Genomic DNA, 12,497 nt, shown 5'->3' on the forward strand with positions numbered 1-12,497 from the left:
CCTGGGGGGGGGGGGGGGGGGGGGGGGGTGGTTAATGATGCAAAGCAATTCTTCTGGAGGAAAAACGCTCTCATTTGTTTAATATTTAAACAGTTATGGCAAACAGTGGACATTGCAATGGACTGAATGACTTCTTGGTGACATCCCATGATTTTCATGGGAATACTAAAGGAGTTCAGCCTGAGAGAGACTGCTCCTCCATCTCTCATGAATTCTTTGAGCAGGAGGCACTATTCCTGAGAGCCACAAAAACTGCAAGCTTCATCTGAGATCAAATGAATGGCAAGGACATAACAGAAACAAACAGAATGAGAAGTTTAAACAGTCCTCATCCCAGCAAGCACTCAATGATTGATACATGTCCGTGAGTCACAGAACCTTCTTCCACTATTTACGTTAATCCCATATGATATCCACATGCTTCATTTTAGATGGAATAACACTGGTAATACAAATCCAATTTCTCTTGTGCCCTCTATGAAGCTCCTTCAATGTCCCCCTTGTGGAATTCCCCGCATCACTGTTCCTCAACAAACTCTTTCAAGTGAGAAGCAGGTGTTAAAATGACTGTCTGAAAGTAATCACAGAATCGTAGAAAATGAGGGTTGGAAGGGATCTCAGGAGGTCATTTAGTTCAACCTCCTGCTCAAAGGAGGACCATCCCCAACTAGGTCATCCCAACCAAGGCTTTGTCTAGCCAGATCTTAAAGATCTCCAAGGATGGAGAGTCCACAACCTCTCTGGGTAACCTGTTCCAGTGTTTTGCTGCCCTTCTGATAAGAAAATTTTCCTAATATCTAACCTAAACTTCCTTTACTGTAACTTGAGACTGTTGCTTCTTGTTCTGTCATCTGCCACCACTGAGAACAGTCTAGCTTCATCATCTTTTGAACCCCACTCCCCTTCAGGCAGTTGAAGGCTGCAATTAAATTCCCTCTCAATCTCCTCTTTTCAAGACTAAATAAGTCCAGTTCCCTTAACCTCTCCTCACAAGGCACATCCCCCAGCCTCCTCACCAATTTTGTTGCCCTCCACTGGACTCTCTCCAATTTGTCCACATCCTTTCTGTAGTGAGAGGCCCAAAACTGAACACAGTACTCCAGATGTGATATGTTTGTGATATACAATGTTATTATTTATCAACAGTATGAACTTACATTGAAGAAATTAGTCTTGTTCCTCTCGCAGAAGAGACCCTGTGCTGGCATGTGCTTCAGCTGCTGCCATGGGATACTGCTGCCTAGCAACACATCTCGGGCCCACTGGAGGTTCTGTGGAAGCAAACAGGATGAAATTGGAGTAGGAGAAAGAGGAAGGGCTTGTTACTGCAACTACAGGTAAAAGTAAAAAAAAAAACAAACCAAAAAACCTTCCCTCCTAGATTTATTAATCACCATTACCATCTGCACATTTTCCCCGAGATCTGTGGATGATGCTAGTTAGAGCCTCAGTTTAGTTAATATTTATATAATTGAGGCTCCAACATAATTTGGAAATCAGAATTTCTGACCTCTCAAACCAAAGTGGAAAAGCAGGCTGGTTTACAAGCACAAGCATTCAGACTGATTGGCCCTCACACTGGGCAAAAGATTAGTGAATCCTCTAAAGCTTTCAAATCCAGTCTCACATTCTCCTGTTTTCACTGATGTAGCCTTTCTTCATGCTTCCTTATTGTTATTGCTATCTGTATGCATCTTCTGTATTTAAAACAGATGAATTGCAAATATATTTTTTTAGCTTTTTAACCCCCCCCCAGAAATAATTGTATTTTTGTTAAATGAAATTAGCACTCATTATCAATGTAAAAGAACTAGAAAAGAACCAAAACCAGAATAAAAGTTTCTCATTTCATATGCCTAGATTTTGTCCACAGGTACTAAGCCATGACGGCCATAATAGAAGCATTTATATTGCAGCCCCTGTCAGACAGCAATGCATCTGCTAAATATCTTGTCATCAACAATCTCAGATGTGCACAATTCTGGAAAAACATCTAGTTTATGACAAGGACACAAGAAGAAGGTACTAAAGCAGCTAGTCCAGAACACTTAGAAGTTTGCTTGTTGAGTTGTTAGGGATTTCTTGTTGCTATAACCTAGGAGGTGCATCTGTGCGATGAATAACCATGCTTCTATTAACTTTCAGACTCATACCAGCCTAGTGACCAAGCCAGAAAATGAAACTTTGATCTTTCTAGTGGCAGGAATGTTCACTACTGCTAGGTCAACTAACAAACAAATGTTGTAGCTGCAAAAATATTTTGATTAGGCATTTGACTTTGACTCCGCCACCACCTCTTTTTTATTTACCACAACAGTTGTACTGGTACAGTCTCCCTAGTGTGGACACAGTTATACCAGTATAAGATGCCATATAGCCACATATGGCTTCTCTTCCCTTATGGTAGGAATGCTATAAGATCCCCTTATACTGATTTAACTTTGCCCATACTGAAGTACCTGTATCACCATACCTGCACTGGTATACTTAATGGTACAATTTATGTGTAGACAAACCTTAATATAATTTATAAATCAAGAAATTAGAATCCAATTGAACAAGCATAACTCACAAGTAATCATGATATACGAACAGTTGACGCATTTAATAACTAATTCTGTGCTCTTGTAGGACCAAGCTCCTAATGATAAAAAAAATACAACTCATAAGAACTAAATGCCTGATATGACTATACCTCTCAGGTAGCTGAAAGGGAAGGGACAGCTGTTGGCCCTGGGAAAAAAAACATACTTCCTCTAACAGAGTCTACCAGAAGAGATGATTAATAGCAAAGTTTTACTGGCAGGTTATTCTTTTTTTCCATTTACTTCCTAGGCTCTTCTTCAACCACTCCATGACTTCCTTAGCAGAAAAGCCATGGCTTCCCCCCTCCTTCCCCAAACTAGGGGTAGAGACACATAAGGAAAGGGGACAGGGATTTATGGTGGGTCAGCTGCTCAGTGGCAACTACTTCTATGCACGCTCTTACCTCAGTGGTAGATTAAAACTAGCCCACAATAAAAATATGGCAAAACTACTGCAGTTCCGCTCTCATCTACTGCCAGGTAAAGAACATTCACATGGGCAGTTACCACCAAGTAACTGATGCAGTAAATCCTTGCCCTCTTTAACCTCTCAGTAAATTGTTAATTTGACTATTTCCTTTCAGCTGCAGTGCAAATAAAGGGCAGACTAAGGAAGAAGATGAATTAATCTCTCTCGAGAAGCATGCAAGTGTAATATCCTGACTGCTGTAGTCTCTCTAAAGGCCTGGGAACTGCATCTATAAATCATATCATTATATAATGGGCCACCAGACCAGGAGGAAATGGTAGGTGAGGCTTTCTTCAAACAGCTCGCAGAAGTTTCCTGATCACAGGCCCTGGTTCTGATGGGAGACTTCAATCACCCTGACATCCGCTGGGAGGGCAATACAACAGTGCACAGGCAATCTAGGAAGTTTTTGGGGAGTGTTGGGGACAACTTCCTAGTGCAAGTATTTAAGTGGCCAACTAGGGGCCATGCTCTTCTTGACCTGCTGCTCACAAACAGGGAAGAATTGGAGGGGAATATAGTAGTGGATGGCAACTCGGGCAGCAGTGACCACAAGATGATAGAGTTCAGGATCCTAAGGACAGGAAGGAAGGAGAGCAGCAGAGTAAGGGCCCTGGACTTCAGAAAAACAGACTGACTCACTAAGGGCAGGATCTCCTGGAAAGCCAGACTGAGGGGGAGAGGAGTTCAGGACAGCTGGCTGTACTTTAAAGAAGCATTACTGAGAGTGCAGGAACAAACCATCCTGATGTGCAGGAAGACTAGCAAATACGGCAAAGACCAGCTTGGCTTAGCAGAGAACTCTTCAATAAACTAAAATCACAAAAAGGAAGCTTATAAGAAGTGGAAACTTGGAATATAAGAGTATAAGAGCATTGCTAGGGCATGCAGGAATGAAATCAGAAAGCCCTAAGCACAACTGGAGTTGCAGATAGCAAGGGATGTGAAGGGTAACGAGAAGGGTTTCTAAAAGTATGTTGGTAGCAACAGGAGGATCAGGGAAAGTGTGGGTCCCTTATTGAATGGAGGAGGCAACCTAGTGACAGAGGATGCAGAAAAGGCTGAAGTGCTCAATGTCTTTTTCAACTCAGTCTTCACAGGCAAGGTCAGCTTCCAGACTACTGCACCAGGCAACACAGTTTGGGGAGAAGGTGAGCAGACAACAGTGGCAAAAAACAGGTTAGGGACTACTAAGAAGAGCTGGACATGTACAAGTCCATGGAACCAGATGGGATGCACCCAAGAGTGCTGAGGGAGTTGGCTGATGTGATTGCAGAGACACTGGCCATCATATTTGAAAACTCATAGTGATCAGGAGATGTGCCAGATAATTGGAAAAGGGGAAATATAGTGTCCATATTTAAGAAAGAGAAAAAGGAGGATTCATGGAACTATAGAACAGTCACCCTCTCTCAGTCCTTGGAAAAATCACGGAGCAGATTCCTTAGGAATCCATTTCTAAGCACTTGGAGAAGAAAAAGGCGATTAGGAACAGTCAGCATGGATTCACTAGAGGCAAGTCATGCCTGACAAACTGGATTGCCTTCTATGACAAAGTCACTGGCTCTGTGGATGCAGGGAGACCAGTGGATATGGTATACCTTGATTCTAGCAAGACTTTTGATATGGTCTCCCACAACATTCTTGTAGGCAAGCTAAGGAAGTATGGGCTGGATGAATGAACTGTAAGGTGGATAGAAAACTGGCTGGAGCATCAGGCATGGAGAGTAGTAATCAATGGCTTGATGTCTAGTTGGCAGCTGGTATCAAGTGGAGTGCCCCAGGGGTTGGTGACAGATGACAGCAGATGACACCAAGCTGGGGGGAGTAGTAGATATACTGGAGGGTAAGGCTAGGATTCAGAGTGACCTAGACAAATTGGAGGATTGGCCCAAAAGATATCTCACAATGTTCAACAAGGACAAGCGCAAAGTCCTGCACTTAGGACAGAACAATCCCAGGTTGGGGGCTGACTGGCTGGGCAGCAGCTCTACAGAAAAGGACCTGGGGGTTACCATGGACAATAAGCTGAATATGAGTCAGCAGTGTGCCCTTGTTGCCAAGATGGCTAATGGCATACTGGGCTGCATTGGTAGGTATACTACCAGTAGGTCAAAGGAAATTGATTATTCCCCTCTATTCAGCACTGGTTAGGCTACATCTGGAGTACTGTGTTCAGTTTTGGGTTCCCACTACAGAAAGGATGTGGACAAATTGGAGAGAGTTGAGTGGAGGGCAACACAAATGGTGAGGGGGCTGGGGGACATGACTTATGAGGAAAGACTGAGTGAACTGGGTCTGTTTAGTCTAGAGGGGAGAAAACTGAGAGGGACTTTAATAGCAACCTGCAACTACAAGAAGAGGGGTTTCAAAGAGGTTGGAGCTAGACTGTTCTCAGTGACGGCAGATGACAGAACAAGGAGCATGGCCTCAAGTTGTAGCAAGGGAAGTTTAGGTTAGATATTAGGAAGATTTTTCTCACTAGGAGGGTAGTAAAACATTGGAACAGGCTACCCAGGGAGGTTGTGGACTCTCCATTCTTGGAGGTTTTTAAGACCTGGCTAGACAAAGCTTTGGCTGGGATGATCTAGTTGGGCTAGGCACAGACATTACATATAAACCAGTTCAAGTGATCAGAAACTGATTTAAACCTGTAACAGAACATAAGGTCAGTGCACATAAACCAGTTTCAAAATGTCTGAAACTGGTTTAAGATAAACCTGATTGAATGTAGTATCAGACTTAACTGACTTGGGTCAAATTGGTTTACGCAGCGTCTGTCCCAGACCCCTTCCTGGTTTAAGTTAAACTAGTCTCCCAGCATCCCAGATGCTTTGCAGCCCTGGGCTGTGCTGGGCTATGCTCCTTGCTCCAGAGAACAGGGCTGGCCCCACCCCTCAGCTCCCTTACCTAGCCAGAGCTCTGGGGGAGACTGCAGGCACAGCAGGGTCTGCCTGGCTCCCCCCTGCCCCACCCCACTCTCGCTGCTCACTGCTCAAGCGGGCCATCCCTCCCATCTCCCACAGCACGGACCCCAGCCCCACAGACCCTAGGTATGTGGTATGCTATCTAATGCTGAGAGGTGTCTTTGTGCGTGCCTCCAATTTCACTAGGACAGGCAAACAGGACAATGTCTGCTTAGGGCTTTTGGAGCGAATCAATAGGTCAGCTGGTAATGTCCCTCCATTTCTTCCTTGGAAAAAGCTGTTTAAGAACTTGAACTAATGAGAGAGGCTTTTGTTTTGTTGATGGGCTGCTAAACACTGTGTTATCAGCCCCCTTCTGGCTCCCTCAATTGTCAGGTTTGCAGACAGTATGAAGAAGCAGGGAGAGGGAGACTGAAAAGCTCAGTATCATCAACAGATATGCATGCAGTGCACTTCTCCCCGCCCCTGCTTTGCATCAGAGTGCTATCCAGGGGCTGAGGTCTGGCAACACTCCTGCCCTTTGAGCAGCAAGCGGGGAAAAGCCTGGGAGGGTGCAGGCAGGTTGGGGGTTTAAACTCCTCCCTAATCAGAGCATCCTACCTAGGCTGGCCATACCCCCTCTCGCTGGGCACTGTAGAAGGGAAAGGAGGGCTGCTGTAGCGGAGCCACTGCAGGCATGTGGCTGCATTTTTTCAGTCCAGAGGAAATGTCTGTGCATTTGCAAACCAGTTCAGCCTAGGCAGGTTAAACTAAGCTGCAAAGATTGAATCAATTCAGACTCAGGCTTTTTGAATGTCTGTCCCTAGACTTGGAGATGGTCCTGCTTTGAGCAGGGGATTGGACTAGATGACCTCCCAAGGTCCCTTCCGACCCTAATTTTCTGATTCTATATCCATCAACTATTCTAGTTGTAATGCTACCTTAATATTTTTCCTTTCACTTCGTTTTCTGTGGACTTTATGGACTGATTTCTATCTTACTTCCCTGTTCGTTTTCTTTTCCATATTGCAAGTGTCTACATAGGTTTGTGTAAAGCCTATACAGTTACCAGTTCTTTTATCCTACAGTTACAGTGAACACACAAAGTCATCAGTGTCTTATAATAAATAAGAGAGTCACCTCTAAGCAGAATTCTAGAATTAATGCAACAGCAAAATGTTGGAAACTCCAGCCAACTACTGTCTGGAATCAAAAATACTTTAGCTAGGGGACAACTGATATAAAACCTTTAGGATTATACCATCTGACACTGAAAAGGTCTTGGAGAGCTTATCTTTACTACGAGGACAATACATGTTACTTTACAAATGCATCAGGCACTTTCTGACTGTTTGCAAGGGCCAATACATTTATTTATTACCACAGAGACAGGTAACTAATGAAGATTCAGTAGCATTATAGCTGGAAAACAGAATGCTTTAATCACTATACTATATTTTTATGACGCTCTCTTGTACTTTACACCACGCAGCAACGGATCTGACATCAATCTGTAAAGCATATTGAAAGCCATACAATGGATAGTACAAAGTACAAAAGAAGCTATACAAAAAGGGCCTGCTCCTGCTTCCATTGAAGCCAATAGTAAAATCATCCAACATATGCTAGGAGCAGGACTGATTTTAAAGTTGTATTGCCATCCAAAAGCTTTATCAAAGTGCACTGTTTTATTAACCTGGAGTAGGCTGAGAGGTAGATATTTCATAACTGCGTTTGGAAAATAGTCAGAGGAGGAGATACCCTCACTTTTGTAGCCATTCATCATAAGGTTTCTATACTATATGTAGGGACCTACTATATACACAATTCCACGGAAACCCTGTAATTGGCAGTCCCCTGTGAAACACACGCTTCCCCGAGAAAGAACGTGGGGAGCCAGCTATGTTCAAAAAGCCAGTGAAGAGCTGACAAGAAGTTGTCCCTAGAAGGGCAGGGGGGAGGGGGAAGAGAGCAAAGAGAAAAAAAAAGGCAGACTGCCCATCTCCTGAAGGTGGGGAGGGAAAAGTTCCTGTCTCTTTCTCCAGAAGGGGAGGGAGGAGCAGGGAAAAGCTGCCAAAAACTGTTTACTTAATAATTAAAATAGCCCTATGCCCCTTGAAGAGGGTGATAATTACTGAATTAACAAGCCAAGCACCTCCAGCTACAGCTTTCAATCTGTGCCCGGGAGTGGTGGGACTTGTGGTGTTGGATTGCTCCACCTTCAAAATGGTGGCCCTGGCTGTGAAATTAGGGACCCTGGCCATGTTACAGCTGTGTAATTGGCTGTTGGGGCCCATGAATTTGGTAGGTCCCTAACTATACAGAATACCCAGCTATCATATCAGGTAATCCTGGTTCCCCAGGACAGATTAATTTATTAAAGTATCCTGATTTTGTAAATTTTGCTTTAACATTATTTCTTAATAAAACCCATCTTCTTTGAAAAAATATTTATGACAACATAATTCACAACAGGTGCTGTACAGAGCAACTCCTGTTTTTCCAATGAACAATGAGATATAAACTGACAGATCCTGCCCTGCTTTAAGACTGCTTTGTGCTCCTGGGCTAAAACAGTCGTAAACCAATCTAACTGGTCATTTAAAGATTCCCCCTGCTCTAGGGATTCTTGGATGTTGAACAACCTCTGTTATATGTATATAGCTAGATATCTATCTATCTATAGATAGACAGATAGATATACACATAGAGAGAGAGAGAGAGAATAGTTTGTACTATACATGAGTAAGTATAAGAGTATTACCTAAAAGTATGTTTATGGAGTACCTGTGTTAAAACTTGCAGCAGTTTCAAAACAGGTAAAATGCATCAATTCTAGATAACCTAGGTCTATGGGTGCTATATACACGTTACTACAGCTATGTTTATTTCAAGGTCCATGTTTTCAAATTTGCTCCTTATTTCCATGTGTTCCAGGAGAGCAGGGCCTGACAGTAAGAAGCAACGTGGGGGGGGGGGGCAGGGGATTAGGGTTAGGTTACCCTAATCAAAGTGCACTGTTGGGGAGGGGCGCTGCAAGGGGAAGAAGCTGTGGGATGGGTGCAGAGGGCAAGGAGGTTACTTCACTCTCCAGATTTGTCTTCCCTGCTGTAGCAGAGGAAAGGGAACATATTCAAGGCAAACTTACAATAAATTAGATTCTATACGTGGAAAATTATAACAAATTTGTAAATATTTCAAATATAGAATTTAATTATTGGGGGAGGTCATTTTATATGCAGGGTCATCATATATGCAACTAAATAAGGTAGTTGGCTCAGTTTTAAAGCTAAGGACCAGCCCATCACCCTATTAATCCCAAAATGGGGGAGACAGGTAGCTCTGCATCACCTCATTAGCTACACCATGTTGAGGAGCTAGCTAACAATAAGGAATTTCAAAGGAGAACAATTTATTTAGTGTTTCTGATAGCAAAGAAAGAGAAAGGTACACCACGAAAAATAAGCCCTCAGAGTTGATTTTATGTGATCTTTGTGACCACTCATTTTGAACGAAATCAGAATCCAGGAGGATTGATTATTACTACAATTAGTTCCTCCATCCCCTTGAGACCCAAGCATGCAGCCACATTTTACACACTGCTAATATCCATCAAATGCAAAAGAAAGTTGCAAAGGAAATAAAGTACAGACACAAGCCTACTGTTTCCTGCCCACTTGAATCCTGGGCAAAATCCCACATAGATATGTCTGTTTTTCAATCTACAGCATTTAACAGCAACAATCACCATACTAAAGTAGGTCTTTTCAAGTTTATCTTATACTCTACTTTAATTTACCCTCACAGCTGGCACCCTCTCTGCAGTACTTTATTTTCCCCTCATAGGCCATTCTACATCCTCAAAGCCCAAGCTGTCATTTCTGTAATGCCAGCTCTCTGCTGATCTATAGACTGAAACTATACTGGTGCTGCAGTTACATCAGTAAACTGGCTTCCTCACAGGAACAAGATATCTGCATTTGACTAGCCAGAAGAGAACATAAAAAGATTGCCATACTATTTTACACTTTTAAAATATTCTGGCAGCTACCCATCCTTTTTGCAAATAGCTGAGTCTGTAAGAGGTGAACTAAAGCTGCCAGCCTATCAAACAATGGGGCAACCTGCATTGCATTCAATGGTTGGTACTTCACATTGCTCAAAGAAAGACTTCAAGGCTTGGGAAGGCCCAACTGCTCAGTAAGTGTACTTTGAGTTTTGCTGTAGGCATCTGTTTCAATCCAATCTGCCATGTTCCAAGATGCGTGAAAGTAACAAAACAGCTGCATGGTTTTTAGGGTTTTTTTAAACTTACAGTCAAAACAATGGCAATCAAATATTTTTAATCAACAGAACTCCAAAAGATATCCCCCTGTACTGTAATTTGTATATACATTTAAGCCTTAAGTTATTTCCTACATATAAATTATAGATATATCCAGAGTAAAATATGATTTACACTGGAAAGTTTGACAGATCGTTAACAACAGTGACATACGCTGAAGTTGTAACAGTATACAATAAACATACACAGATGACACACAAATTCACTGCAAGTCTTAGACAATTTGTTTATATTACAAAGACAGCGATGATAATCTTGTCAAGGTCAAAAATTACCATCTAGACAAATAATGCGATTATGCTGAGAAGGTTACTGCATGTGAGATTGCACAGACTTTGCTTACTTCTTTAGCTGATAGAGTTATAAGAGGCAGGTGAAGGGATGCAGGTTAAAGCAAAAAAGTGATTTATTCTTTCCAGCGCACTGCTTACCAGTTTGTAGTGCTGGATTTAGCTGCATGTGACTCAGGGCAATTATAAAGAACTCCTTCCAGTTCAGCAACTGCCTCCCACATCCTCACCACCAAAGAATCAGAGGCAACCCATCAGACAGGGCATGGTACTTCACTGAAAGGTCTGCCAGCAATGCTAAGGTGGACAAGGAGACTATCTTAAGGTCAATTATTTAGAAATGAGTCACCTCACAAATGGCTACTACTTAACACCATGGTGTCAAAAGCTGCCTTTATACAGCTTGGGAACCATATGAGGTGCACAAAAATGATCTATTATTGCTTACTTCTATTTATTTGAAAATGCCTGTTTCTTTTAACTTTTTTGCCTATTTCTTTATGAAAATCTGAAAAGTCACCAAAAACATCTATTTTCCTGTGGTTTGCATGTGTATGTTGAGAGGGTTTTGTATTTAAGCAGAATGATGCACTTATAAGAGGAGTTGGGAGAAAACAACAGGAACACCAAAATCACGTTTAACAGAATTCACTTAACCCCTGGCAAGGCTAACAAGAGCTGAGGTATGTCAATTGACAAATTTGGTAAGTAGTAGCATCACATTATGCAAAAATGCTGTTACTGTGGTTTTCAAACGTTTTGAACAAACAGACCGCTTGCAACCCCACAACAATTTCTCATAGACCACCAAGCACCCTTATCATCAAACTTTCAAAGTGAAAGGGATGTGATCTGCAGAGCACTTACCATGGCTTCACAGACCACCAGTTTGAAACCACTGCTGTATATAACTATACAGTGGAAACATTTAAAATAGCTTGTATTGCTAATGGGGAATATAAGCTGCAAACAGGCAAGAGAACACTTCACTATTTGCAAACAAGTGGTAGTCCACATTTTGTCTTTTTGAATGGATAAGCCCATTCTCTTTAGGAAGGCCTTTGCTTATCATAGACTTCAACTCTAGAATCACGTAAAAACAAAAGATCAGCAGGTTAGATGAGAAGAGGAAGATCCTTGAAGGAAACATTTTGAAAGAATTAGTATTACTGAACTGACTCACATACTGAATCTACTTAAATTATGCAACTACAGGCCCGTCAGTCTTACCTCTATCCTTGGGAAACTCTTTGAGAAGATCCTCAAGAAGCACATCTGTGATGGGCTGGCTTCAGGGATGATGCTCAAGGGCAACCAGCACAGTTTCATTAGGGGCAGGTCATGTCAGACCAACCTGATTGCCTTTTATTATCACGTCACAAAGGCAATGGATGCAGGTGTTGCTGTGGATGTAGTCTTTCTAGACTTCAGCAAGGCCTTTGACACTGTCTCCCACTCCATCCTCATTAAAAAACTAGGCGACTGTGGCATTGATGCCTACAGTCAGATGGATTGCAGATTGGCTGAAGGGTCGTACTCAGAGGTGGTGGTGGACGGGTCATATTCGACCTGGGGGGAAGTGGGCAGCGGAGTTCCCCAGGGCTTGGTCCTGGGGCCTGCGCTGTTCAATTTCTTCATCAGTGATTTGGACGATGGGGTGAAATGCAACCTGTTTAAATTTACTGATGATACCAAATTTGGGGTGAGGTGAGCACACTAGTAGGGAGTGAAAGACTACAACAAGACCTGGATAGGTTATAGGATTGGACTGACATGAACAGGATGCATTTAAATACTGACAAGTGCAGGGTGCTGCACATAGGCAGTAGAAACCAGCAGCACACTTATAGAATGGGAAACTCCCTTCTTGAGAGCACGGAGGCAGAAAGGGATCTTGGAGTC

The 12,497-nt window shown here is 42.6% G+C and overlaps 1 protein-coding gene across 4 annotated transcripts in view; it reads right to left on the reverse strand.

Annotated features, from left to right (window-relative positions):
• Window positions 1-12,497, reverse strand: part of CABIN1 (calcineurin binding protein 1) — a 280,731-nt gene that overhangs the window by 144,016 nt on the left and 124,218 nt on the right. For all 4 annotated transcript variants that reach the window (XM_019506891.1, XM_019506890.1, XM_019506887.1 and 1 more), the window contains one exon: window positions 1,158-1,271. In XM_019506891.1, coding sequence (XP_019362436.1) covers window positions 1,158-1,271 — 114 coding nt within the window. The remainder of the gene's footprint in view (window positions 1-1,157; window positions 1,272-12,497) is intronic.

The sequence above is a fragment of the Gavialis gangeticus genome, unplaced genomic scaffold (genome assembly GCF_001723915.1).
Source record: "Gavialis gangeticus isolate Ggan-Ray unplaced genomic scaffold, GavGan_comp1, whole genome shotgun sequence".
Lineage (NCBI taxonomy): Eukaryota > Metazoa > Chordata > Crocodylia > Gavialidae > Gavialis > Gavialis gangeticus.